The sequence below is a fragment of the Rhopilema esculentum genome, chromosome 17, assembly GCF_057945365.1.
Source record: "Rhopilema esculentum isolate cy_ngs chromosome 17, ASM5794536v1, whole genome shotgun sequence".
Lineage (NCBI taxonomy): Eukaryota > Metazoa > Cnidaria > Scyphozoa > Rhizostomeae > Rhizostomatidae > Rhopilema > Rhopilema esculentum.
In genome coordinates, this window is record NC_142831.1 from 4,777,986 (window position 1) to 4,804,782 (window position 26,797).

General features: G+C 37.7%; 2 protein-coding genes across 4 annotated transcripts in view; both read right to left on the reverse strand.

Moving 5' to 3' along the window:
* Positions 1–8,303: 8,303 nt before the first annotated feature.
* LOC135696237 (uncharacterized) lies at positions 8,304–18,944 on the reverse strand. The gene is made up of 2 exons (XM_065215564.2): positions 16,320–18,944; positions 8,304–10,233 (listed from the first exon to the last, which is right to left on the reverse strand). The coding sequence occupies exons 1-2, from the start codon at positions 16,896–16,898 to the stop codon at positions 10,090–10,092; spliced, it is 723 nt and encodes a 240-aa protein (XP_065071636.2). The 5' UTR covers positions 16,899–18,944; the 3' UTR covers positions 8,304–10,089.
* Positions 18,945–21,800: 2,856 nt separating this feature from the next.
* The window catches only part of LOC135696181 (tyrosine-protein phosphatase non-receptor type 13), an 83,870-nt gene continuing 78,873 nt past the window's right edge, over positions 21,801–26,797 (reverse strand). For all 3 annotated transcript variants that reach the window (XM_089113527.1, XM_065215479.2, XM_089113525.1), the window contains one exon: positions 21,801–21,957. The gene's annotated coding sequence lies outside the window, so the exon portion shown is untranslated. The remainder of the gene's footprint in view (positions 21,958–26,797) is intronic.

Here is a 26,797-nt window from a genome sequence, read left to right on the forward strand (position 1 = left end):
AAGCAAAAGCTATAAATCTTCACAACACTCTTGCGGTCTAAGTGAAACCACGGCTCAAGTTCCCCTTTCCATCTTTCTGTATAACTGAGGCTTCGTCAAGCCAATCAATACAGTAGACAAATCAAAACTGTATCTTAGTAAGCTACCTACATACATCTGACTTACAAACTACCCGTGTTAGAAAAGGTGCTTAGCCATTACACGAATGAATTCATATATTTGGGACCCCCAGCCGCCCAAAACTAGTAAAGGCCTTGCGATAAATCTTAATCCTTTTTATTCCATTAAGATAATCCATTTAGAAACTGAATAGATTTCAGTTTTTCGTTTCCACAAAATCTAGAAAGGTGATTCTTTGAAATTAAAGAATTGGGTAACAATTTTTTGTATCGTCCAATTGCCCCTTGCAAATATAAGATTTCAAGAAACAAAGAAAACATAAGTTACCCAACCATTTACGTCAAATGTTTATCTCTGTAATCTTATATTGTCTTGGAAAAACAAATGATTATTTTGGAAAATATTTTTTCATTGGAGTTATAGGGTTAAATGGTGGATCTGCAAGGGCTGCCACTTGAACTTCAAAGTGACGGGGTCATAGAATAGAAAGAGGTCATAAACTACCAAAAAGGTATCATATGAAAAGTACAGGGCCATGGCTGGTACAGTTATTGTCCTCTACATAAAGCTTACGTAAAATCACATTTAAATTCACACAGAAAAGTGTCAAATTATTGTAAAATAAACATAAAATCCCAAATTACAAGCAAGTTTCGGGATTGTATAGCTGTGCTCAATAAGATAGACTACCAAAATAATTTGACAAAGTTCACAGAGAATTATCAAAAAATTCGGCATTCAAAATAGACTTAATCAACCTTTCTGTGTAGCAGGGGCTCCAATGCAAAAAGAAAATGATTTGCAACAAAGATCGTAGAAATCTTTCTTACTTGGACATTGTGAATGATAAGAGTGTCGAGATTACCTTTTTCACTGACTGGATTGTAGATACAGTAAAGGTTTATTAAGGTAAATAAAGGTTGAAGATTTAACCAGGGGCGGATTTGGTGGGGAGGGGATGTAATGGGTGTGACTCCCCCCAACATTTCTGTGTCTTTCGGTAAACTTTGCTTCTTTTTGGTAAAAATTATTTTTGGTAGCCAGTAGAAATCAAATAACGCCAAAATTTTTCGTTATTCATCATCTCATCTTCCATATCTTAAAGTAAAAGAACCGATTTTTTGAAAATGGGCGTTTTCATCATTTTCCAGTGACCTGAAGGGTGTGGCATTAAAACCCAATTATCATCTAGCACCCCTCTCCATTCTTGGCACTTTATTCCTCTGCAAATCTATTAGGGAAAAAACTTGGTTGAGAGGGTATCTCAACTAGTTGACTGTGCAATGGTGAGGACCTCAAGGTCTGCCCTGAAAGAAAGGCAGCTTTCGTAGAAAAGATACCGACTTAAACCTGTCTCTAGCTAATGTCGATTGATACCGATTTCTCACTAATAGGATTTTCGTCACAAATGTCATATGGATTGAATGCATATCTCTATAATCGTGTTGCTCTGTATTCTAAAGGACGACTCTCTGATAACGGCACTCCTCCAATACCTGTGGAAAACCTTCATGTTGCTAGATTATTTACAGATTATGCTGCTAAACTGAATTTTTGTTCGCCCAATTTTTCATTGCAGCCTCGACTTCGTCGTGGTCTCGTAATAGTTATAGCGGAAATCTGATGAATTAAGATTATCGTCTAAGTGCCAATTCAGAATGGTTTCCTTTGCATTTTATTCTTCAAAGGATTGTATTTGTACTTTTAAAAACAAAACATAGTAAAGGTAAAGAGTATTTCCTTTTAAGACAGTTATGAAAATGTCTGAGTACTCACTTCTCAAATCCTGCCATTGCTAGAACTTGTGACTACTGGGGTCATTCCAAACGTTCTTTTGAAAATGTGTACATAAAACGTGTACGTTTTTTGATTTCCTGAAAATACAAGAAATGCATCACCAGAACACCTTGAATAAAACAGGTCTTAAAAACTATTGCCTCTTCCCTAGTAATATTAAATTTAGTTCAGACACAATATTATCGTGTAGAGCTGATAGCTATGACAAAACAAATCATTTGTAACTTGGAATGACAATTTTTACATTTTGGTAAACTTTCCTTTTGAACAGCCCTATCAAACCATGACATAGAAACTCTTCAAGCTCTCGCAGTTGAGTAATAAAAAATTACAAAGGCGTGAATATCTAGGACATTTTCAATTCTAATCTAGGATTTATAAGACCGTATGAATATTACGGCTAAGATAAAACACAACTTATAATAACAGTGACAAAATCAATGGCCTCGCAGTGGCAGGCCAGCATTAAGGCGCCAACAATCATAAATGCATCTAAACAGTACTGTTGGCTTTGTTGCAAAGTTTTAAGTAATATTGTATAGGGTAGACACTGAATATTTGGCACTCGCGAGCGTCTGGTCATAACTTTGTTTCACGGGGAAAACAAAGATACTGTTCTTCTAGTGTCAGCGACCTATTAGAAATCAAAAGGCTTCAAAAAAGCAAACATTTTAAGACATTTTTAAAGGCAATCAGCAGATACTAAAGTGAACTAAGCCTTCTTTCAATCAAGTGATGGCCAATCAAAAATGTTTGAGAGACATAACACATATTGATTGGTCAATTTTGATTGACAGGTGTCTTAAGCAATTGCAGTATCTGTCGATCGCGTTTGACCTGTTCGTCTGATACTTTTTCAGAGCATAAAGCGTCAGAACATTGAGCAAAAACTCCAAGCTAGGAAATATACGAAACTTTAGCTATGAGTTTCTGATCAGTCTAAAGTGTTTGCTTTCATCAAAGCTATTTTCGATTCTGTATCGCCAAAAATTGCTTTAAAATCAAAAAGTCTTGCAAAAACAAACTGATGGGAAACTCAAATAATAAACAAAAGGTGTAATATTTCAAGAATGTTCACCATGTATGGAGGGGTTATATCTTAAAAATATGAATAACAAATAGGATTTAAATATTAGTGTTTAAATAATCCTACAACAGGCCACTGTTAAAGGAAATGATTTTAACTGACAAGATAAAAATTATTTTTGATGAATACATTGAATTTCTTGGTCGTTTTCCAATGCACATTTCTCCGTATGTGAACAAGAGGTAAAGAATGGGTTAAGCATACAGGGATGAAGAAACTCAGGCATTAAGCACACGGAGGGTTCAATTTAGGCCACTAGACACGCTTCCCTGTCAATCTGTAGCCATTTTAAGGTTAAAATCTCGTTGTTTTTTGATGATTTTGATTCTTATTTTGCTACAATACAATCTAAATCTAAATCGTATCAAGTTTTTCAAGAGATGATAACTGCCTGGTAACAGAAGCACGAAAAACATGCAACATTTAGCAGTAAAGTAAACTTCAATGCCTAATCATAGAATTTCCAAGATGAATTCGTCTTGATAAAAGGAGAAAATCCTGGTTAACCATGGACAATCATGCGTGTTCTAACTTATTTTACTCGCTGGTGGCGAAGCTAGAAGAGGTACATAAGTGCAAACGTACATCTTGATTATTGACGTATTTTCATTAAATTATTTGGCAAGGAAAGCTCAAAAAACAAAATTGTTGGCCTCTCTTCCTACTGATCGATAATCAAACATGCTTTGGATAAGAAGTTTTAGAAATATCTCGCCCAACGCACGTACTCTCTTACCTAAACAGTGCCTTATAAATTAATGAAACATCCTTAATGTTAGATGTGTTGAATGCCTCAGCTGAGTAGATTGACATTAGAACAAACAGGCTTCAGGGCTTGAACAGTTTGCGTAACCCAAAGGCAGTGGCTTAAAAGATGGGGTCAGAGGGGTTGAGCCCCCCTGTTAATCTCGCTGTTTTGTCGGAAAACGTTCGATTTAGTTTGGCAAAAAACACAGTTGTCTATTTTCCACCTAATTTTCATTTTGAAAAAGGAAAATTTTAAAGCTGAATATAACGAATTCTTCCGTTGTCCAGAATCAGATTGGCAATTTCTTGCTATAATGTACGGTGCTTAAAATGTCTTCGATGAGAAACCCAGAGTAATCTTCAGAAAGTATGACGCACGGCCATAATTATATTTGAAGAGTTTATCTTCTGTTTTATTCCAGTTCTAATGTAGTTATGTTCTGATTAAATTCATTAAACATAGAAATGATCTTTCGATTCGTTTCAGCCCTTTCGCACACCTTCCTAGCTCATGAATCGCATTCTTTGAGAAAAATCTCCTTACTCTCTGAGAACATTAGTAACAAGAATTTATATTACATAAAAAACAATAATGATTCTAGAATCAGGAAGCAAAGGCCAACCTTGGACTAAAAAGGGACACTGATCCATGTTACCGGATATGACTTCGCTATTTTTTAGTTAACATAAGATTTCATGACATCAAGTTGGGTTGAAATCTATAAATAAGCAGTTTGATGTTTTGAAATGACAAAATTTATGTTAAGGTGCTTTCTACAGTAACAAGTGTATATCAATGTTGGTATTTTAGTATTCCTAAAGGAAATTTGTTGCTTTGTTGCAATACTCTTAAAAATCTATTGTTTTTACTTGTCTGCACGGCTGTCTCAAACAAATACTCTATAGATACGACCAGACGCAGACATTTACAATGTGTCTATATGCAGGGTTTTTGTCTCTGCTTTTGTATCAATTAATTTCACCTCAAGGTGAGCTTGTGTCACGTGATGAAACTGCAACTTAACGTGGCGCAGAAAACGGGGCAAATCTGTATGTTGATATACTAGCCAGGGTTACCAAATTAACCAAATCATCATAAACAGGGCGAATGTGTACCAATACTTTTAAATTAGAAACAGAAAGAATATAAACAAGAAGCTGGTTTCTTGGCACTATTCTGTAAAGAAAAATTTATAACAGATCGATACACGAGATTAGAAAATAATAAACGGGAGATCTGAAATAAAGATATTCTTGGCGGATTTAAAAAAACTAATAAGCGGGGGATGGGGCCGATGGGAACGATTCTTCCCAGACTTGAGTGTGAAGGGTTGCGGATAGGCATGTCGTCAACTTTGTGGAATATAAATAATATGGCCAAAGCCTCCCAATTTTAGGAGGAAGAAAAGTTGAAAGTTCGGCCATTTTTAAAAAAAAATCAAATAACCAAAATAAGTGCAATGTGTCGTATGTTTTGAATTTTAGGCAGAAAATCTTTCAGGGTAAGGATTATTCTCATTCGATACAACATGCAAGCAGCATTGGATGCCCGAAAACTACCCCAAGGAGTCTGGAACTAGCGGAAAGTAGGTGACGTCAGGTCATTGAGTAGAAGTAGTATTTGGATTGGAAACTTAAGCAGAAAACCCACTCCGGAAAATGATCCACGGATCGGATCAGATTTTGTGTTGCACACGCGCTATGGATGCAGTGGTTTTCTTTTGGTCAAAATCGAATTAGAACTTTTTAAACAATAGAGCACTTGCGTCATGAGTTCCAATCTGAAACGATTCGCGAATCGAACGGAACTGATCAGAACAACACGATCTGATCCGATCCGATCCGCGGATCGTTTTCCAGAGTGGATTTTCAGCTTTAAAGGAATCGCGTCACGAAAAAGGCTGATAGTTTAAGTTTACCCAAATACGCTGAGTAGTAATTTTCATATTGCAGATAAATGTGAACCAGAAGCAAGCCTACCTTCGGCAATCTATAAAGATGTGTACAAGAGTTCTCCTTTCAACAATGGGCTGAAATTTATAAAAGAGTCACTAGTTTTAATCCTTAAAATAATTTATACGAAACTCTTGATGGATTAACCTATTATGCCAAGGACTCAGACCACCTACTCAAAACACAACCGTTACATAGGCTTAGCCACTGCCCAAGTCTAGTTTGTATTTTCTAAATCATCAAAGGACCGGTTTTAGCTGTTGCTATGTACCTGCCCGCTTCTTTAAAAAGCACTTTAAAATTCACAATCAACCTGACCGATAAAAGACAATTTTTCATTTGTTCCTTTGTTAGTTTGATTAATGTCCTTCTGGTTACTGCGACTATAAACGGAGTTTTTAGCTGATAAATGTGCTTGTATGTTTTAGGTTGCATTGGGTGATAAAAGTAGAACACATTAATTCAATTTTGGCAAAACCCTGCGGTTTGTCATCAAGTAAGGAGGGCACAAAAAGTCCTACGAACTGAAAGGATTTAAAATATGAAGAGAAAATGCTTTTTGATGTCTCAATAGATCACAGAACAATGTGTTTTTCTGTTATCGTCTACTATCGTCCTACCTTTTTAGAAACGTTATTTAATCTGATAACGAAGTGCCCTACTAACAACAAGTATAATGAGGCGCCAATGAAGACACGGGGCAATGGGAGCTCGATGTACTTCAGGGATTCGCTAAAGATTTTCACTGTTTCACCAACAAGTTTACGACCGTGATGAAGAAACTAGAAGAACTGCTGTTAACTGTAACCAAGTATATTATTCGTGACACAATGTAAGATAATTCTTTAGTTAAGCCTTCAACCCTTCCCTCGAACAGCTACATCTAGCAACACAGTTGAGAGTGCAATTTTAAATCTAATACCTCCCTTTCTTGATTATATTTGAAGCATTATACAGCGCCATACCTGTTTTAAAATGCTACGATCATGCAAGCTATGGCAGTAAGGGGGTGGGGGAATCCAGTTAGGGTGGTTGGGACTCTTTTCTCAAAAGGCAAGAGTATGTAAGATATGAAGGGTTTCCTAGAAGAATATTTCTATAAAAATGTGCAAGACAGTTCCTTTATACACCTTCTATTATTACTAATCAAGAAATTATAGAGCTTTGCAGTTATAAAACGATTTAACAATTCATGACAGTTTTCAAGCAGTATTCTCGTTTAGATTCTGCTCGACACATTCGACTCGTTTAGGTTCCAACCACTGATTCCAACCACTGATCTATAAAAATAACTGGATCGAGCTTCTAATGTGACCAGAGTGTCGCCATCCGAGAAGAGGGCCCCAGAACAGCCCATGCGAGAAGACGGCCTTCTCTGTCACCCCTTGCAATGTTTTCAGCTGCTCTTGCCTCTATAGACCTGGCTCTTTTATAGATCAGTGATTCCAACGCGTTGCAGAGATCATAATCACAAGCACGTGTAGCCTCGATTTTAGAAAAAAATTCTCCAAAAGGGGCTGTCATACATCTTTCCTATTACGGTAGCCTAAGATGACAGTCAGAGGAACACAAACAATTCATTTAAATACCAGTTGTCCAACCACATGATTCTATAATTATTTCTATGAATATTGGCGATACTTTGCCAAGATATCACCCAGACTGCCCTTAACATATATCACACATTAATTTAATCACCTTTCACAAACAGATCGCGAAAACAGTATCAAATAACTAGATGCAAAGGCTGCCATTAGCGCTAACATACACACAAAGTAGTTTCATAGATAGCTGCATTCCAGTGTAGAACACGCATTCACTCATATTTGAGAACTTCTAAATTCTGCAATAGGCTATGAAATACAGTGATAAAAAAGTACACTGGTACTAAGGAGAAACAAGATAGAGTGTTCCAAACACAACAGCAAATATTGTAAATTGCCATTTTTGCAAAAACAAGGGGGTCATCGATAGCTAGCGAGTTAATATAGCAACCAATGGAATCTCGATGTTTTGAACTCACGTATTACGAACTCTTGCTATTACAAAGTAAGCCTTTTCCTTTGGAATACTTCTTATATAACAAGCTCTTGGTAAAATAAACCCCTCTATTAAGAACTTTTCTCCTAGTCCTACGAAGTTCGTTGTACCGGGATTAAACTGTAATTTCCAAAATTTTCGATGGCGGGACAATGTTTCCGATCTCAAGGGTGGCTCGGCAGCTTCTTTAATCATGAATACACCATGCAACACTTTTTACAGCACCATGCAACACGTTGCAACATCATTAACTAGTAGTGGAAAGTTTTCAATATGCTCATGTTTCCTTGAATGGCTGTTCAAAGTAAAAAATTTTTACAAATATCATATTGCAAGTACCAAATCTTAATACAGATTCGATATCGGCAGGGATTCCTCCCTGCAATGATAAAAAGCATGCAAATTTCTTTATTTCTCCGAAAACGTCGCCTATGGTCCGCACCATCTTTCCCCCCTCTGAGGCCCTTACTTCAGTGCTGCCGTATTCGAGATTTCAAACTTTACCACTTTCTTTTGGTATTGTTCAAATGAAGAGTGTTCACACAAACGAAACTACCAGTTCCATTCTAAGGTGCATCTTGATAATCAAGGTGGTTCTTTTAAAGAGACGTACAAAAAACGAATCACAACATAATTCTACTGAGCTTACATACGCAGAAAGTCGTCACCAGGGGCGGCCTAAAAGTGAACTGAGGCGCTTTCTTACTTATACAAAGCATCTTTGCTAGCAATGAAAACCTGTTCAATTGCGTAGAATTTAAGATGCATTGTATAAAACTAACAAAAAAGAGTTTAAAGAATAAATCTGCAAAGGCAAATTCTTTGAAAAACTCGTATCATGTTTTCATACAGCTTGCCGGATAAAGATCGCAATGCGCTTTAAATTTTGTTCCGTGTCCTTTTTTCAGACATTTTCATCTGCAATGGAAATACTTGCTTCGTGAAACTTAAAGTTATGACTTTCTACGTACATATCAATTGCCGACTGCACATATAATAAAACTAGCAAAAGCTACTAATAAAAACTATGCAAAAATGGTCATATTGACTACCAAGTACAAAAAGCTAAAAATCAGAGTTACATCATTGGGATTCTGATCAAAATCAGACTAAATATTTACGAAATACAAAAATAGATCTTTTATGTACATCATTTAACATAATATAAAACATTTCGCCGCGCAAGCTTGTTATAACTATACAAAAATCCATGCGTTATTGCTACTCCGATTTCATCCTTTTTCAAAACAAGCATTTTCAAGTAGGACAAAGGGATGAGGAAGTAGAGTAATTGGTGACTTTATGTGACAACATCCAAATACTGGGAGAAGAGTCGAGGGAATAGGGAAAACTACGTCATTTAACACTTGAAAGGATCTGGAACGAGACTCAAAACATTCGCAAAACAGAATGCAGTTTACCAAAATCCACAAACGTTTGGAACGTTAGAGCGGTGAATTCTTCAGGTTGAATATCAAATTAGCACTAATTGCGTTGCCCACTTGCCAAAAGTGTTTTAATGTTTACACAACTATAGGAAATCTATTAGGTACACGCGATTGGATGCTTAATGAGCTAAATTAAGAGAGCAGCCAACAAAGTAACATAAAAGGTGGCTTTCCGTGCCAAAAGCACTTGGCACATACTGTCTCATTAACTGGTACATGCCGCTACAAGCCATAAAATGGGTCTGAAATTGCGTAGGTATGTATTGACGAACGACACAAGGCACGACCTGAGAAACATAAAGGTGGAACGGTACCCTAAGGAGGAAAACTAAGCCTGCTGGCCTAAATGTCCCTAAGTTTAGAAACACCAAAAACATCTTTCGCATTTTAACATAAATGAGATTCCAGCCAAAGAATAGCTGAATAAGGTCTTCTATAATCTTTCATGCAATGTGCGTTGGAGTAGTATCGATGAATTTACATCATGAAAATGCTTGTTTGAAAATTACAGAAACATTGCGTGGCGACGGACCCAGAACTAAAAATTATTCATTCTACTTACACTAATGAAAAATAGCAAAAAGCAAGAAATTTATACATCTATTTAGACACTATTAAATCGATGGTCTGTGTTAGGCCAATCTAAGGTTAAACTAATAACCCAATACTTGCTAGCTATCGACCTTTATATTCTAATCGTTACACAATGTAACGAAAATTGCTTACTGATATTAGGACGAACAACGAGCTACGCAACCCGATTTAGAGTCCCTGAATTCTTCTACTGTACAGCTCCGACGGAGAGTGACCATGTAAATTTCCAATGACAACACTGTGTGTACCAACTGGACAGGTAAAACCTCGGTTCCGAGGTTCTGTAGCACCATTCTGATTTGCTTATGTTGTGGCCGCAATAGGCACCGCAACTGCATTGACAAAGCTCAGCCAGCCATTCTGCATTCCAGCATTTTGCGCAGGCACTAAAATGATTGGTGTTGAATAGGTCTGGTCGACAATGACATTGGGTTGTCTTATGTTCACCTGCAGGATGAAGTGAGTAACTTATTAGAAAAAAGAATTTCAATAAGGAGTAAATAAGCCCACAGTAATAGAATTAGAATAAAGCTTGTAGTCAAAAAGTCACTCTAGGGGAGAAGCATGATGTACGAATGAACGACAAAGCAAAAATTCAGCAGCTTATACTACGCAGCTTATACTACATTCCCAAGCTTTTCCATTTATATCCAGTTTTCTGGCGTTTCCCAGGTTTTTTTATCGTCAAAAGATCATTTCTGTTCACTGTGCATACATTAGAAATATGTAATGGATTAACAAGAATACTCAAAGTGGAATACTACAGTATATTGACATGAATGAGAACGAAAGAGGGAACAGGTATGTATGAGAGCCCAGGGGTATCAAAGTTGAAAGGAGCTGCCCCCCACCATCCCCCCTCCGGCTCCAACGACCCCACAGCAAAAGGAACACAGTCATGCAGGAAATAATTATAAGAAGCACACATTTAGATAGAGGAAGATACACTTCCTTCCAGTTGATTCAAAGCGGTCGGTGTTGACCAAAAGCCTCTGTATTGTTGCTTAATTATGATAAAATACCAAGTACTTACTCTATATATCAAATTTTACTTCTCAGAATCTAATTAAGGTAGAAACTGTGTAACGAGATTTGGCACGTGCAGAGTCTATTAATAAATCTCTTCCACGCTTTGAGACCCCAAGATCATAAATTGCTTGGTTCCGGACTTCAAATACTCAATTGGCCAAAACAATTTACGAACCGCTATTAAAACAGAATAGATAAGAAGCACGGAAGCCGCATGATTGATAGGAATACAGTGGTAAGTCCATCGCAATGTAATGTCAACGCAAACCCTGCCAAAGGCAGGATAGTTGATTGCTAATCTTTTGTCCCATGGACAAAACGCCTTTGTCTCGCACACGGCAGAGCTAAACGGCTTTGACATCATAACTGAATTTTACTATGACTATGCTTTGACGGTAAGCGTGTAGGGGATTCAAAGTTGCCAAATAACTCATTTTGAGCATAAAGGAAAGAGAAGATTATAGAGCGTCGTATGGGCTCAAGAAGAGCGGCCGCCCGTTAACACCTTATTGGCGAATGATGGTTATTGTTAACGATGATTATGATTATGATAATTGTGATGATTATTATTAACGATGATGAATCATTATCAGGGCCCGCGCCACGAATTTTGAAGTGGGGTGCCAAGGCTCAAAATGTAGGGGGCCAAGGCTTCTAAATCCTCAAAAGTACTTGCTTCGCAAAAAGTGGGGGGCAATGGCCACCCCGGCCCCCCAGTGGCGCGGGCCCTGATTATTATTGATAATGGTGATAATGTTTATGATTTTTATGATTTATGATGATTATCAGTGATAAGGTACCGTTTTTACTAATAAGAAAAAAGGCAACGGTTATGTTGATCATTTCCTAAAAATCACTAACGATATTCTTCGAAAAGGTCAAAACACCATGACTAGTTAAGGCTTACAGATCAAAAATTCTTCTTAAATCCTTTACTAGGATCCATATCGTGCCATTCTTTATTAATTAGTTTACCAGACCTTTATATTTATCCTATAGATTGTTGAAATGCACGATTCAAGTCTCCGGAAGGCCTGGAGAGTCTCTTTGAAACATACAGGACAAAAGCACACGGCCAATCAGGCGGCCTTGTGATCCATTGCCATTCATAGTGTAAACTGATTGATAGTTGTCTATTCAAAACCATCAGTAAAAAACGATCATACGGAGCCATACTGGAGTGCCCTCGGTTCCATTCTGGTCGCCTAAAGGTAAACAAACATGGCCAAAAAAATATCGTTGTTTGCTTAAATTTCTGGAATAAACAGCAATATGACACATAACTCAAATAATTGCCAGATAACGCCATCACCTCCCACAAATTATGTAATTACACTACATCCTCTCAGTTCTACCATTGGACAGAAATATTACTCTGTCTCTCCTTACTGGCAGGGGCGTGGAAGGAGCGTCAAACATTCCCAGACGAGCCTATATATGCAATCTTTAATGTCAATCTTTCATCTTATTACTTTTGTAATAATGATAATTATGAGAGTTTTGCAGGCAGTAAAGCAAGTAATGACGATAACAAAATATATGGCAATGATAGTTAAGGAAAAATCAGAGGGGTTAAGATATTTTCAATAAAAAAGAAAGGGGAAAGTTGATGGGTGAAAGAATAACAATTGAAATTATGATGTCATAATAGCAAATTCTTCAGTGTAATTATAAAAACGCAAGAAAATGAGGCGCGAGAGATAAGGACTTGAAATAAAATTGTGTCTCTTATAGCGGAGATAATTTAGTGTTTAAGAAAGGTAGAAGTTCATCACTCTGGCTACCCACTGTTATCATTTCTATAGATCAAAAATATTTGTGTAACTTGGAACAACTAATAAAATAGCAAACAGAGACTTTGGTTGAAACAACAGTGGGCAGCGTGGTCTAGATTGAAAGAGACAGTGATTCGTTTCACAGTCGGTTGAACATCATAGATGATCATATCCAAGCAAATAAATTGGCACGTGCGAGTTCAAGTTGAATTAATAAACCATTGGATGGTCCGGGGATAAAAGAAACGTATTTCAGAAGCTCAGCGAGGCTTAATTCACGGCACGACTGAGATTTATCGATTCATGAATTTCGGTAACCAAAAACAGCCACAGAACTTTAGGCAATTTTCGTGTTAATATGCTTTTCAATGTTCGTAAGAAGGCGGTTCATATACCCAACCTGAATATGGATGATCACGTTTGTGAGCTACGAACCTAACGGGGGATAGTGCTCAGTAAAAGCTGGTTATAACTGTCCAAAGGTCTGATGCTTATGATCTCCATATAAAACCATCAAGCCCAAAGGGATAACAGAAACATTTAAGGTGCAATCCACAGAATTTTTGACATTTTTAACCATAGCAAAAGAAATAGCAAAGCGGGCATATGAATTAGACTGTTCACCAAATTTATTTTCTGCCATGGGCTTTTTGGCCCCTTTATCATGTTCCCATCACTAAAATTTCCCGAATATACCTTTTTCATTTAAGGGTGGCGTCTTGATTTTAAACCAATAGGTACTGGCGAGTTCTAGTAGATTGAAAATATTATGCTTTTTGTATTATAACCAGGTACTACAGCGCTTCACCTAGTGGTTGCTCTACTGCATAGGGTAAAGTCAATTCACAAGTATCGACGTGAGAAGGTATTACAGGTTGTTGCTTCTCATTGCCTAATTCCGACCACACCCTCTTCCAAATGAGTTCCTAATTAATTACATAACATTTCATCACAAAATGGTACAACATGCCTGCCACTGTAATTGAATATGTAATTAAACTATGAATCTTCCAGCCCATATTTTTAGTACTTTTTTCGTTTTTACTGCACCATTTGAATCTACACACAATGTAAATGGCTTCTAAAATTCATTTTTAGAGGAATACTTGTCCTTCACCCCCAAATCACTATTTTACTACTATTAAAGTAGTGCATTGCATTTCAATTTCTTTGTAAACAATTGATTTTTCACAGTGCAAAATCTTATTAAGAAGTATCTGACGTTACATAACACCCAGGGAAATTCACAAAGAATTAGCCTGTGATATGTAGGACTATGGAAGTAGGACGTGTACATCAGCAAAGAAAAAAACCCCCTGAGAACGAGAAATCATATTCGCGAATGCTAACAACCAGCTTTGCATCTCATCTGTGACATGATGAATTTGGTTGCGTATAAAGTAAAGATGATTTGAGTGGGGAATTACAGAATTACACTGCTGTACTGCTCCGATCTGCTTAAGGGCTAAGCCACACTCTGCCAGAGCTCAAAGGGGCCTTTTTGTATGTTGTGGATTTTACAAAGCTTAGAATGTCAAGAATTGGTATATACGCAAGGGTCAAAGATTTAGCAAGAACAGTAGACTCGACTTTATGTTTTCCAAAGTTCTTACCAGGATATCGAACAGCAGTCACGAATATATTCTTCAAGTTCTAATCGCTTAACAGTATCGTGTTCATAAATAAGATATAGCATATCAATTATGTAGCAAATTATGAAGTTATAGGAAATTGGTTTAAAATCTACTGGATCTCGTACTTACTAGCGAGTAACAGTAAAACAGAGAGTGCTTGTGAATTGGGGGTGGGGGGGGGGGAGGGGTGCGGTAAAATTATAGTTTGGGCTACACATTTAAGTTTGCCATAAAGGGAAATAGCGCTTGAGGATCTTATAAATAAAGTCACCGTAAAATTCATAAACGGTCGTTTCTATAAAAAAGGAGGTGTTTCTGAGCTGTGGAAAAAATTCACTTTCGCTACCAACTACAGTTTTCCTTGATTTTGTTATTGCCGGTGTATTAAAAATATTGCTAGTAGCAGAAACAGGCTAGCGAAAATCAAAGACCTTATGCCTCACTCAGCGTTTTTGCGTGGGTGCCTGTTTGTGAAGGAATTTGGCGCCAAAACATCAATTCTTTAACCGATACAACACAGTCCGTAATGATCCATGGTTTGACTCGGCCACCAGTTAAGTGAATTTCAGATTTAAATGTTGTAACGCAAGGCCAAAATATGCGTTATCAAAACGAATAAAACAAAAAAGTTCAGATTAAATGACTGAAATTTAAAAGTGAGGCCAAAAATAGCTTCAAACGTCTGTTTTTCAACTATGTGCTTTCCAGTTTGCACAACGATTGTAAGAGATGACAGGAACTACAAAACTGATGCTTAGATTAGCATACAAAGTTCTTCCGAAAGTTTACTAAACGTTTCTGGGCACAGAAGGAAAAGCCATTGGGACCCACGTTTTGGTACACTCGTGTTAGCGCAGACTGTTTGCATAGGTCGGAATTCCAGCACTGAACAACAATGTCTCGCTTAAAGAACAAAACGTGCTTGGGCCAGATCGACAAATATGTTTTGTTTGGTTAAAGATTTTATTTAATCTAGGAGTTTGAGTTGTTTTTCATGAGTAATCTTCAACCTGCTTTAACGACTTTAGTTGATTCACTCTACGCTACACACAGCTCTATCGCTCCACGTGTTGCGACATTCCATAGTAGTCGACGAGTGTGGCTAAGGGAACAACGCCCTCCAAAGCCAACGAACCAACGAGAAAGTTCTACCCGCCCAAAATGCAGCACCCTATTTAAATCTACTTCCCGTAGAAATCTACTTGCTATTTAATCATAACGAATATTGGACCGACATCTATAACCGAAAAACTATTTGCAGGACGACGGTTTTTCATTTACAAAAACATGGCGTTTAAAATGAACGAAATATATTCAAACGCTCTTCCCGCGTTTTGCTATGTTTTGCAGGAAGACACAAACTTGATTGGTCATTCAATCACTTCAAAGGCGCTTCATTTAGAAGTGTAAGATTAGTTAAGAAAAAGACTTCAATGGGATGACGAGAGATGAATTCGCCCCTTAGAGTTATGCTAAATCCAATTTTTGAGCGCACGTGCCTGTGTCTAAAAGGCGATTTGCACTTGAGCAGTTTGTTCCTGATCTCCACACGAAGTACACGCGTGGGCTAAGCCAGAGCATTGTCAGGTTACACATTTTATCTCCTATTTAAAGTTCTAAATCTCTACAAAACCATTATATTTCAATCCCCGCCATTTGGTTTTTCAAACAAATACACAGACGCGTCCAACATAACTTTCTAAATGCCCGATGTTTCAGTGTATTTTTGCCCAAAGACGGGTATTAAAATCAAATTGTTACTTATAACCAATCTAATACAATTCTTTGTATATTCTAAATATTCTGATATTCTAAATCAATAAGAAAACGAAGCACCTCTTAATAGTTTATGCATTCAAATCCCCTTCAGATTTTTGTCGATGGTACATCTTATTAAAAATGCTTATAGTTAACTATAAAAAGTTAAACAAGGACAACACTTTGCCTCTCTGCATTTCTGTCTGCATTTGCCACGGCCATACCTCCACATGAAGGGACTATGTTAATACAATACCCAAACAAAAAATCATACACATTTAGCTACTTTTTCAACACTACTTACGTAGCTGACAAAATCTAGTAAGTATGAACCAACCTGGTTTTTTCTGAGCTCCTCTTGCTGTACCGCCAACCATTGCTCAGTTTTGCTAGCTCTCTTCCTCACATCATCTTCATAAAGCACTCGTGACAATGTGTACATGTAGTATAGGGCATACTTGAGCGTTTCTAACTTCGATAGTTTTTTATCGCCAACACAGTATGGCACACTGTCTCTTAAACTTATGAACGCATCACTAAGTTTCTTCACCCGTCGCCTTTCTCTCTCGTTTCTCTTATGCTTCGTCTCGCCACTTCGTTGAGAAGCCTTTCTAGATCGTCTGCTCCTGGCTGCACGCCTTTTCGTATCAACTTTAGAAGGCTGCTCCTTTTCGCCTTGTATTGATGCATTGGTATAAAACTGCTGGTCAGTGACACTGGGGTCTGGCGAGTGCAGCGGGCTCTCCGAGCTTCCAGCACTAAAAGGGGAACTACAAGACGATCCCGTGGAATAGTGACTTGGAGAGGATAATGGAGAGGTTCCATCTGAACCAAAATCTAAAATGCCATCAAAATCTGCCCAGTCTGCGAATTCTGGCAGTTGAAGTTCCAAGTTTAAATCTTCGATTGGATCCATTTTTCCTTCGGTGATTTTAAACAGCGGTTGCTTGTCTTTGAAACCGTTGCTCCTTTGCGTCAGATTGTGAGAAGCGCAATACGGCAAACACTGACGCGTGCGAGAATATAATTGACACTTTGCACGCTCTATGGGGATTGCAATTCAAGCCATTTGATTGGTTGACTTCGTCAGGCGGAAAGTTCTTAAGCATTCGCCAATTCGGTTTAGAAACTTATCATATCTGAGGTGTACTTATCAATTACCATGACAAAAGACTTGAATAAGAAGTGGTTATTCAGTACGTGCCTGCGCGTGCTCGGTCTTATAATCTATTGTAAGCATGCTTTGTATGAAATTCTATACCCCGATAGACTGTTCACTCGACCATTTCAATGGATTCTATAAGCTTTCGGATAGCCGTTAGCCTTTTGTGGAACGTAGCTTATGGCCAGTTGCACAGCCCTGGATATGTACAAAACATCACATTGGTACATATGCTAGGTGTCTCAAAAACTGCAAGGGTAACAAAAACAGTCCTATTTCGGATTGGGTAACACGGCCATGGGGTCCCGAAAAACACTTTGGGGTAATCGTAATTTCAAATATTCTAAGTACCTCAACCTTGGAGACAAATCCTCACCATAGCAAAACCTTCAATGGAGACAAATCCCCCACTAGCAATTATATACGTATCAGATAAAATCGTTTGCAAGCTATAAACTTCGGAAAATTAACTCCAAGACAAGAGTTTTTCGTAGTTTTGGTAAGATTCGTGCGGAACTATAATACTTTGGCGCCAAACCTTAATCAAGGTAAAAAGAATTGTACTGAATTTGTTTAAATCAAGATACACTGACCCATGACCGACTTTAAATTAGGCATGACAAAGACCTCATGAAAAAACAAATAGAAAAAGTGGCCTCCTTAGCCAAAAATTGAGTCTGAAACTACAGCGCCTTGTAAAACAACACCCTTTAAACGCAAAGAAAAATCAACAGTCGGGTCTTCAACTCAATTTGAGTGTCAATAAGCATTTTCTAATATTAGAATAACTATGAACAAATATGAGCAAAAGTTTAATACGATGCAATTCCTTAATGTTGGAAAATCAATAACATGGCCTCCTTAGCTCACCCCGTGATGCCCCCCAGGGTGCTGGGGGCTCGGGGTAACGGGGCCCATGGTATTTCAGTAAAAAACATGCGCAAACGATAGATTATTTGTTACTCTTGTAACTCCATCCCGCAGAATTTTATCCAAATTTTCGATTCAAAAATGTGTTTTTGCAGTCTGAGCTTAAAAGCAAGAATAGTGCCACAATGAAGCAGACTTTTAGAGTGTATTTCCAAGTATTTGAAAGAAAATAGTTGAAACAACGAGCAAGATCATTCCAAAGATAGAAAAAACATGACTCAGGTTATTTTTGTCGTATATGAAATGTTGTTTATTTTGTCACCCCCACCACGAGGCAGCAATGCATGCAGACGAATTTTCAATACCTTCAGTGATGCTATGTAAACAGTTTTGTAAGAGATTTCTATAACAGGAACGAAGATACGGCGAATTCCAATAACCTATTGGCCCGGAACAATAAACTTTAGTTAATGGCACCACTTAGTTATCCTGAACGTGTCAATAAAAGACTCTAGGGTACCTGGCACGTGCCGTAGATATTCATCAGTTATTTAAAGGATGCCAGCAACTTAACGCGTTAATACCACCACACATCCTGGATAAGAGAATCACTCACTTTACCATCGTTTACAATACACCCAGGAACCAACGCGTGGCGTTTATAGCCACTATAACAATTTCTTAACATTTAAGCTCAGCCCATTCTGCAGAATTAGATTTGCCCACAGACAAGAAGCGGGAAAGTGGGGCTACTATGATTTATTAAATCTATCTTGCTTTTCACCAATTGGAGAGCTAGTTTAATAGAAAGCAAAGCTCAAAGATCAAAACTGTGTTTGTTTTTCATTTGGCTCGCCTGTAACATTTCTTGCTGGTTCATTTAAGACGCTTACATATTTTTTGTCAATTTCGATTCCAGCTAATAAATTTCAATGGGCAAGAATTAAAACTATTTCTTCCCAGGGATATTCATTTGATTTAACACCGTTTTCATTTTCCTCATGAAAAACGAAGGAAATGTATACTTTGCAACATCTATGATACACGATGTTGTTCGTGCGTAGCTCACCTTGACCAACCTGACTAAGGATGAGAGAGTAGTGGAAGGGGGTGTTGGAAGTGGAAGAGGGTGGGAGCAGTGGAAGGGGGTGGGAGCAGTGGAAAAGGGTGGAAGCAGTGGAAGGGGGTGGGAGCCTTTGAAGGGGGTGGGAGCCTTTGAAGGGGTGTTAGCAGTAGAAGAGGGTGAGGGTAGTGGAAGAGGGTGGGAGCAGTGGAAGGGGGTGGGAGCAGTGGAAAAGGGTGGAAGCAGTGGAAGGGGGTGGGAGCAGTGGAAGGGAGTGAGAGCAGTGTAAGGGAGTGGGAGCAGTGGAAGGGATGGGAGCCTTTGAAAGGGATGACAGCAGTGAAAGGGGCTTGGCGGTGGCTGGATGAAAAGTACCCCTTTGAATATAAAGACATTTTGAAGACTATATGGTCACTATCTTGTCTATCTTCAGGCTATTTTGCTAACAAAGTAACGATTATTCTAGCCAACTGTAAAAAGAGGAGGACGAGGTTTCCTGCAACAAGCCCCGAAAACAACAACTCTCCGGTCAGTTTCGCTCCTGTTCATTCTTGCAAAGTTTTGCATGGTGATTTCGGCAATCGAATGCAAAGGGGAATCTGAATTTTTACAAGCAGGTCGAGGAAGAGGCGGGAAAAAGGGTAAACGATACTAGAATAGTATTTGTATGTACACACTGCAAAGTTTCAAACCCTAAACTTCATCAGGCCTTAAGAAAGCAACCATTGTCCTAGGGTTTTAATTAGGCTTATGGGCTATATTACCAATCGACATGCTCCGATCTTATATCGGGACACATACTCAGGGTCAAAACTGCAAGGGAGGAGGGTGTGACACTCAGGGAAGTTGAAGGCACCAGGGGCACGTGCCCCCAAACATTTGGAAAATGCTCCTTGACTTTGCAGTGCCAATTTCAGATTTTTTGAGGGAGTGGCCTGTTTTTCTGGGACATAAGGACTCCTTCCTACATGTGTCCTTTTAACTCACTGGCCTGAGGGTTGTACGATCAGCGAAAACACTTGATACTTTGGGTAAAATTTTGACAATGAACTTTATTTGAAAGTTGTATCACCAACTAAAACTGATTTACATAATGTATGTTTATGGTACCTCTCAATATCGCTTTTCAACCTGGGTTTAAACTAGTCGATGAGTCGAAAGCTAGCAAACATATTACACACTTTTTTATAAGAATATAGTCCATAAGAATATTGTGGCTCAAAATGGCTGAAATCTAAGAATGATTTAAGAAAATGCAAGGATCAAGCGTCATCAATAACTTTTTTTTTGTTTATTTGAGTTTTTTTAGAAAGCAAATAAATGCAAGTTTCACACTATGTCTTGAAATAGATGTATCTGGCCTAGGACACTATTGATGGCACTATAATTCCACCAGGCTACACATTGTATCGCTTAAGTAAAAATTAAAGAATAATTTTAGGAGGCTAACAATTAAAAAATTAAAAATATTGAGGCTCAGCAAAATTTAGGTATTCTTATAAAAAGAGTGTGTAATCAACAGTAATTGCCTAAACAAAAATACAGCAATTTCAGGTCTGATCGAAGTTTACCTGAAGTATCATAAATCAAAATATTGCCAAGGTGCTACGGAAGATGAATAAGTGCATCCTTGCTGCTTGGCAAAATATCTCCAAGGAAAGAAAACAAACATAGAAAATAAACAAGTGCTTTGCCTTGATTGAACGAAGCTAACAATTTTTCGAAGATCAGGGGTGGCGTGACCATTTCTCATAAGGGTGGATGAAACATGGACGTTTCAGAAAAGGTCATGTTGAACAATTATCTTAACACTACGTTTTAGTTTTGCTTCATTTGCAATGGAAAAAACCAGTTGAATAGTCTCATAAAAATGTGACCAAATGTTCAATAAAGGGTTTTAGGGAATGGTTGTTAATGATCATATTTTCATATTTAATAATAATCATATTAAGCAAATGTAGAATGTCTAGTCAGTGGGATACACAGAAACAAACAGACTTTGTCTTTTCTAACACAAGAACTTTGAATAACAAATATCGGATTGCTTTCATAAAGAGGCTGCATTACACCAGGGAGAGGTGGATACAGGCACCGACCCAAATGTAACAGGTTGGTGAGCAGCACACAAAAGTTTTCACAAACTTCTTTGTCTAAGAAACAAAGTTTATCCACAGAAGAACATATCTCGGCTATATTTGAGAGACAGGCGTGCGTTTCATTAAACAGAGCAAATCGAGTTCTCTAGTGAGAAAGGTCAAATAATATACGATTTCCACTACCAAACATAAGAGCGATGTTCACAACAATTATGAGAATTGTTAGAAAATATATTTATCAGAAATAAGAAAATATGAGATTTATCAGAAATAATAGAACATATACATTTCCTATTCTCATATATTCATGCTGAAAATTCATACTACGCCCCCTCTCCAAAATATGGTCACCGTTACGACACCCCTGTACCAATGTTTCGATAGCTTTTTCTCGGTAAACTTATTTGTCCTTGTGAAAACTGGCAGACACAAATAAATTTAAAGCTATAATCGACAGTTTTGAAATGCACTCAGCAAGCATAATATCACGCTTTTGACTGAAATCACCACATTATTTAGGCCGGAAAAATTGCTAAAAGTTCTTTGAACATGCTTCGGAAGATGATAAATTTCGCGATCTAAACCTACAGGGCACTGAAGTTAATCAAAAGAAAAATCAACGAAAGATGCTATTTCTCATGACATGTATAGGTTAAAAGGAACATAAGCTAATAGATGCCAACTTGCTTGCTGTTGTCATGCTGCTGTAAGGGAAAAAGTTGTACCCAGTCCTCATAGCACGAAAATCATATTCACGTAATCCGTCGTCAAGGATTCTGGAAACCTGCAATGAAATTTCGATATATTATCGTGACTTTTAGCAGAATGATTGCAAGCAGCTGAGTAATACTGATAAAAATTAGTAAAGCAACAATAGATATCTTAGTCAGTCAGGGCCACAGTCAGTCAGGGGTGCTGGAAAATGTTATGGATAGGATAGATGTATATAAGGGGAGGGGGGCGTTGTCGACAAAAATAATTTAAAACATGCGAAAAGGGCAAAAATTATTCAATGGTGGTGTCATGCTATTAGAAATACTAAAACCTGGCACAGTCTCCCTGATACTTGCAATATAAAAAATATTACACGTACCAGCCATACGTTTCTTGACAAATAAATAAAGATGATCAAGATATTTTGTACTTTTGAAAGAAGTTTCAGTTTCTTGAGCCATCAAAGGTTGAGACAGCCCATGGTATTGTGGCACTGTTTTCTACAGCTAACAGATCCCTTCAGTTATTTGCCATTTTGATAAGACCCCTAACACAGTATGAAAAACATAGACAAGAACTAGTGTACAATTACGTTTTACTGGCAGGATAGATATGTTTTAGAGGCACCAATTTGTCTGCTTTAGGAATTTTTACGTCACACACATTGCTTCGTAGCTCTCACACTGCCATCTTAGGGGATAGATGAGGCGACTTAAAATGTTGTTTGCTAGGGGCTGTGTCTATTTTAAGGGCACTGTTTCCAAGATAAATGAAAATACAAAATACACCATTAGTATCACAAAATTTGAACAATATCATGGGATGGATACATGTAAAGTTGAAGTACTGAAAAATTCACTTTTCAGAATAAAATGGTGACAAAAAAGATCAGCAGAAATTCATGTCAAGATGCGGAAAGAAAGTAAGGAGACAGGGGGACTGTTGTGTCCGCTCACTAAATTAGAGAGGCCAAGAGAGAAAACTAACTCCTTGTGTCAAGTTCGTATGGAATGGGTAAAAATTTTCGCTGAAAGATAGATACATGAATATAAAATTAGGCTAGGGAAGAATTCCAGCAGACAAAATCTACAAATTTATGCACAAATACCGCCTTTTCCAGATATGGAATCATTAGTCTTGACAAAACATAGCGACGCAATCACAGCTAACCCTCCTCCCCCACTTCGCACCCTCATTGGGTAACATGATGAACGTTTCATTATGACAGTTCCCAATATACTCAAAAACGTTCCTAAATTCAGAAACAGATATCTTATATTTTACCATTGTTGATGGTGAAACAGTTTGGGAGCTTTTACTATTAACCTTGTGAACATATTCATAAATCAATATAGAAAATAGAAAAAATGACAAAGGCATGTCATAAGCCTTCCTTCGCCTAGGGAAATGTTATAGGTGTACATAAGATAGACGCCTTCTTAGAAAACTGTCTACGGTGTAACAAGGAACTTTAAAGATACCAATCACAGAAAAACCTCAATCTGACGCCCCCCTTTAGAATATAACATATAGGAATGTCCTGAATACGGTTAGGTAATAGGATACAGTTAATACATAAGATGTGTTAAAGCTATCTATCTAAAGCTTATAGTTCAAAATGACAACAACTGGGTAGAAACGGAGATTCCCGTAAAGTCTTTTTTTGAAAAGATTTGACTAGAGTAAAAAGTGTGGTTTCTGGAGTTTCACAAGATTATCTGGAAAACACCTAGAATCTGGTTTCCAAAGTACTCGACACAGCCAATCAAATGCGAGGTACAGTTGTTTGCATATTTCTCGCTTTTTTGAGGAATGAAAAAACTCCAAAGCATGCCACACCCTTTTTTGGTGCGAGGATGGCTCAGTTGTTAGAGGCGCTGACTCAAGGGTCCGTGGTTCGAGCCCCTGGCATGACCAAATTTTCACCCAGAGTGAGGAGAGTCTCCAGCTCTCTGTAATTCCAGGCATAGGAATCACGAGGTGTGGTCACATCGAGAGGAAGGACCAGGACACTGCTAGATAAGCATAAGCTTCTCAGTGTCTTAAAAACTACCTTCGGATGCTAGGTAGCAACAAATACAAATACAAAACACCTTTATATGGAGCTTATAACAGATACCCATAAGATGGGTGCTTCTTTTTAAACAGTAAAAAAGCTACAGTTAGCAAAGAAACAAATAATTTACAACATGTTTGCAAAGAAAAGAAATTGATTAGCCTCGGATGAACTGAGTTGTTGGATGAAAACTGACCTGTTGACTAGGATCTTCCCTCCACTAAGTATTGCATATTGTGCCAATATTACTCTTCTGATATCACAAACCTACAATGTCTGCCAAAAGTTTTGGAACACCGGCGTCAGTTTCCAAGGTTATCCCCCTCTCCCCTACCGAACAATGTTGGTTTACTATGAAACGGGCTAGGATTTTAGGAAACACTTTCTTTTGCGCTTCTTTTATGATATTTCTCTAAATTATCAGCATTGTCTTGGGGGGAAGGGGGTGCGGAAATTGGAGTATCAGGGGAAAGAATTGAAAAAATATAAAGATACAACGCAAATTGCTTGGTGTTCCAAGTATTTTGGCAATGATTGTAGGTACAGATTTTGAAACAAATTCATTCAAGCCCTACCCTTACATTTTCCAACATTTTGAGTATTTTATGAATCTTTCAACAGAATCCAAAAACATTTTTCTTTTTACGCTCAAATTTACCTAAATTTCAAATAACAACATTAGAAAACAATGAAGTCACAACTGGTCTAAATTCTGTAACAGAATTCTTGAAATTACGACCTTCGTTGGGTTCAGGATACGTTGGTCTGCCCAATGAGCAATAAACACTTTTCCTTCCTGCATAGGTTGTATAGCATCTTATTGCATTCTTTGATTTATTCAATGTTGGTTGTTACAATTGAGGACTAACACTAATTCTGGTTAACACGAAGAAGTTCATCGATTGCATGAGGCAATTCATTTACTGCAAAAAGAACATATGCATTTTTTCCATGGAATCGAGCTCCAATCAGATCTTGTGTCATGATTCCATGAAAAGTTTTGGCGAAAAATAGTTCTTCCTAAAAAAGATTTAGATTGTTGAGCATTTTATAGACTTCGAGTGCTAAGATATTATGACTACTTAGGTCTCATATGGCAAGAATCCAGCAAAATTCATTCACAAAAATTTGATAGAGATGTTTTGAAACTAAAAGCTCTCTATTCATTGTATACTACCAGGGTCTTATTGTGGCAAAAAATATAAAACAGCTTTTCACTCGGAAGGGATAAAAACACTTAATATCTGGCAAGAAGTTATCAATATTCATATAATAGCCTATACTCGTTATTTAGACCAGTTTTGATTTGTAAACAAACACATTCAAGCTTACAATGGTGCCGTAATTTAGGATTTTGGAGACTCCCCCCAAACAGAAGTTACTAGATATGAAACTACTTCTATTCCTATACAAACTCGAAGAATGCTTTCACAACTCTCGAAGTGTACTTGGAAAACATGACGTCGCCCGGTCAAAAGCCGTGAGAAAGGCAAATGACAACAAAAATTAGGCACCACACCCAAAGGCCTTATTTTCATTACTTTTTATATGAAGGTTTTACAGCTTTATGGTTTTGTCACGAGGAGAAAATAACACTTTATGAGACTCTGCTGGTGACAGTATTCAATTGTGTTTTCTAGATTTTAACAGTGGTGCAAACGAAAACAATGTGTGGAATAAAGAATTGTTCACATCCAGAGTGTCTATAACGACATTTGGTCATCTTTTTAACGGACTCGCATAGGGTATTTACTACAAAAAGACCCTCATATGGGTCTCAATAAGAAAATAGCACTCTCTACCAGTCTGCAGAGCTTTATCATAAAAACTGATATTGTTTCCCTATGATAGTTGCCCCAAGATCGCAATACTGGTGGGCCCAAAATATTACCTACACAAGCAATAATTTAGCGGGCTACGTTTGACACAGTGTAGCAGCTGAAAATATGGCCCAAATTTATTTTACTCACTTCCAAAAAATCACATGAACGTGTCTGGAACAAACAACCCAAAACAAGCCGAAATCCCTATCGGCCCAAAAATTTGATTTGGCTAATTTCATTGTCTCTTAGGTTTGCCCATTTTTTGGACGACTTAAAAAAGTCCATTCCATAACTTTGCCCTCTTGGCCAAATTTGCCCTTCCTGGAATATTTATCAGATCGACTAAAGTTGTTATGCAAGATATATTAACCAGAAATTATTGTCTAGAAATAAAGAAAAATAGGGAAAGAATGTTTAAATTAATGTTTAGACTAAATAAAATTCACTTTTTCCTAGTTAGCAACCAGTCAAATAAAACATTTTAAGGCCACGCCCTTTTACCATCAGAAAATGCCCTTTTACAAAAGCCAATTTTACCATTAGGGAGCGCCCACGACTAACGTTTGGTAACGTAACGGGAATTTCAAAATCATAGGTTTACATCACAAATAATACGTTGTCAAAAAATTACCCTATCCCCAAATATTTTCTCAACGAATTTAGACAAAATACAAGATCGACCATACCGAGAACTGGGGGAACGTGCCTGCCTGGCGCCCCCATTGGCCGAAAGTTATAAGGACGGTAAAATTTAGGGTGTAGGAGGAGGCAGTTTCTATTCTGTGTATTTTCAAATTTTGCCCCATATCCATGAACTATTTCCAACGCGCCTAAACAATTTTGCTTCGGGTAGCAAAAGTCTCTCAGCCAAAACCACGACGGGGGCGTGAAGAGCTAGGGTGCCCCCTTCTTTTATAGCTGTCTTTACCTCTAGAAAAGGGGATGCTTTTCTTTAAAAGGAGGTTAAGGAGGTTAAGTTACAGTAACCTATAACACCACAGTTGGAGGAGCTCATCCTATCTCAAAGAACT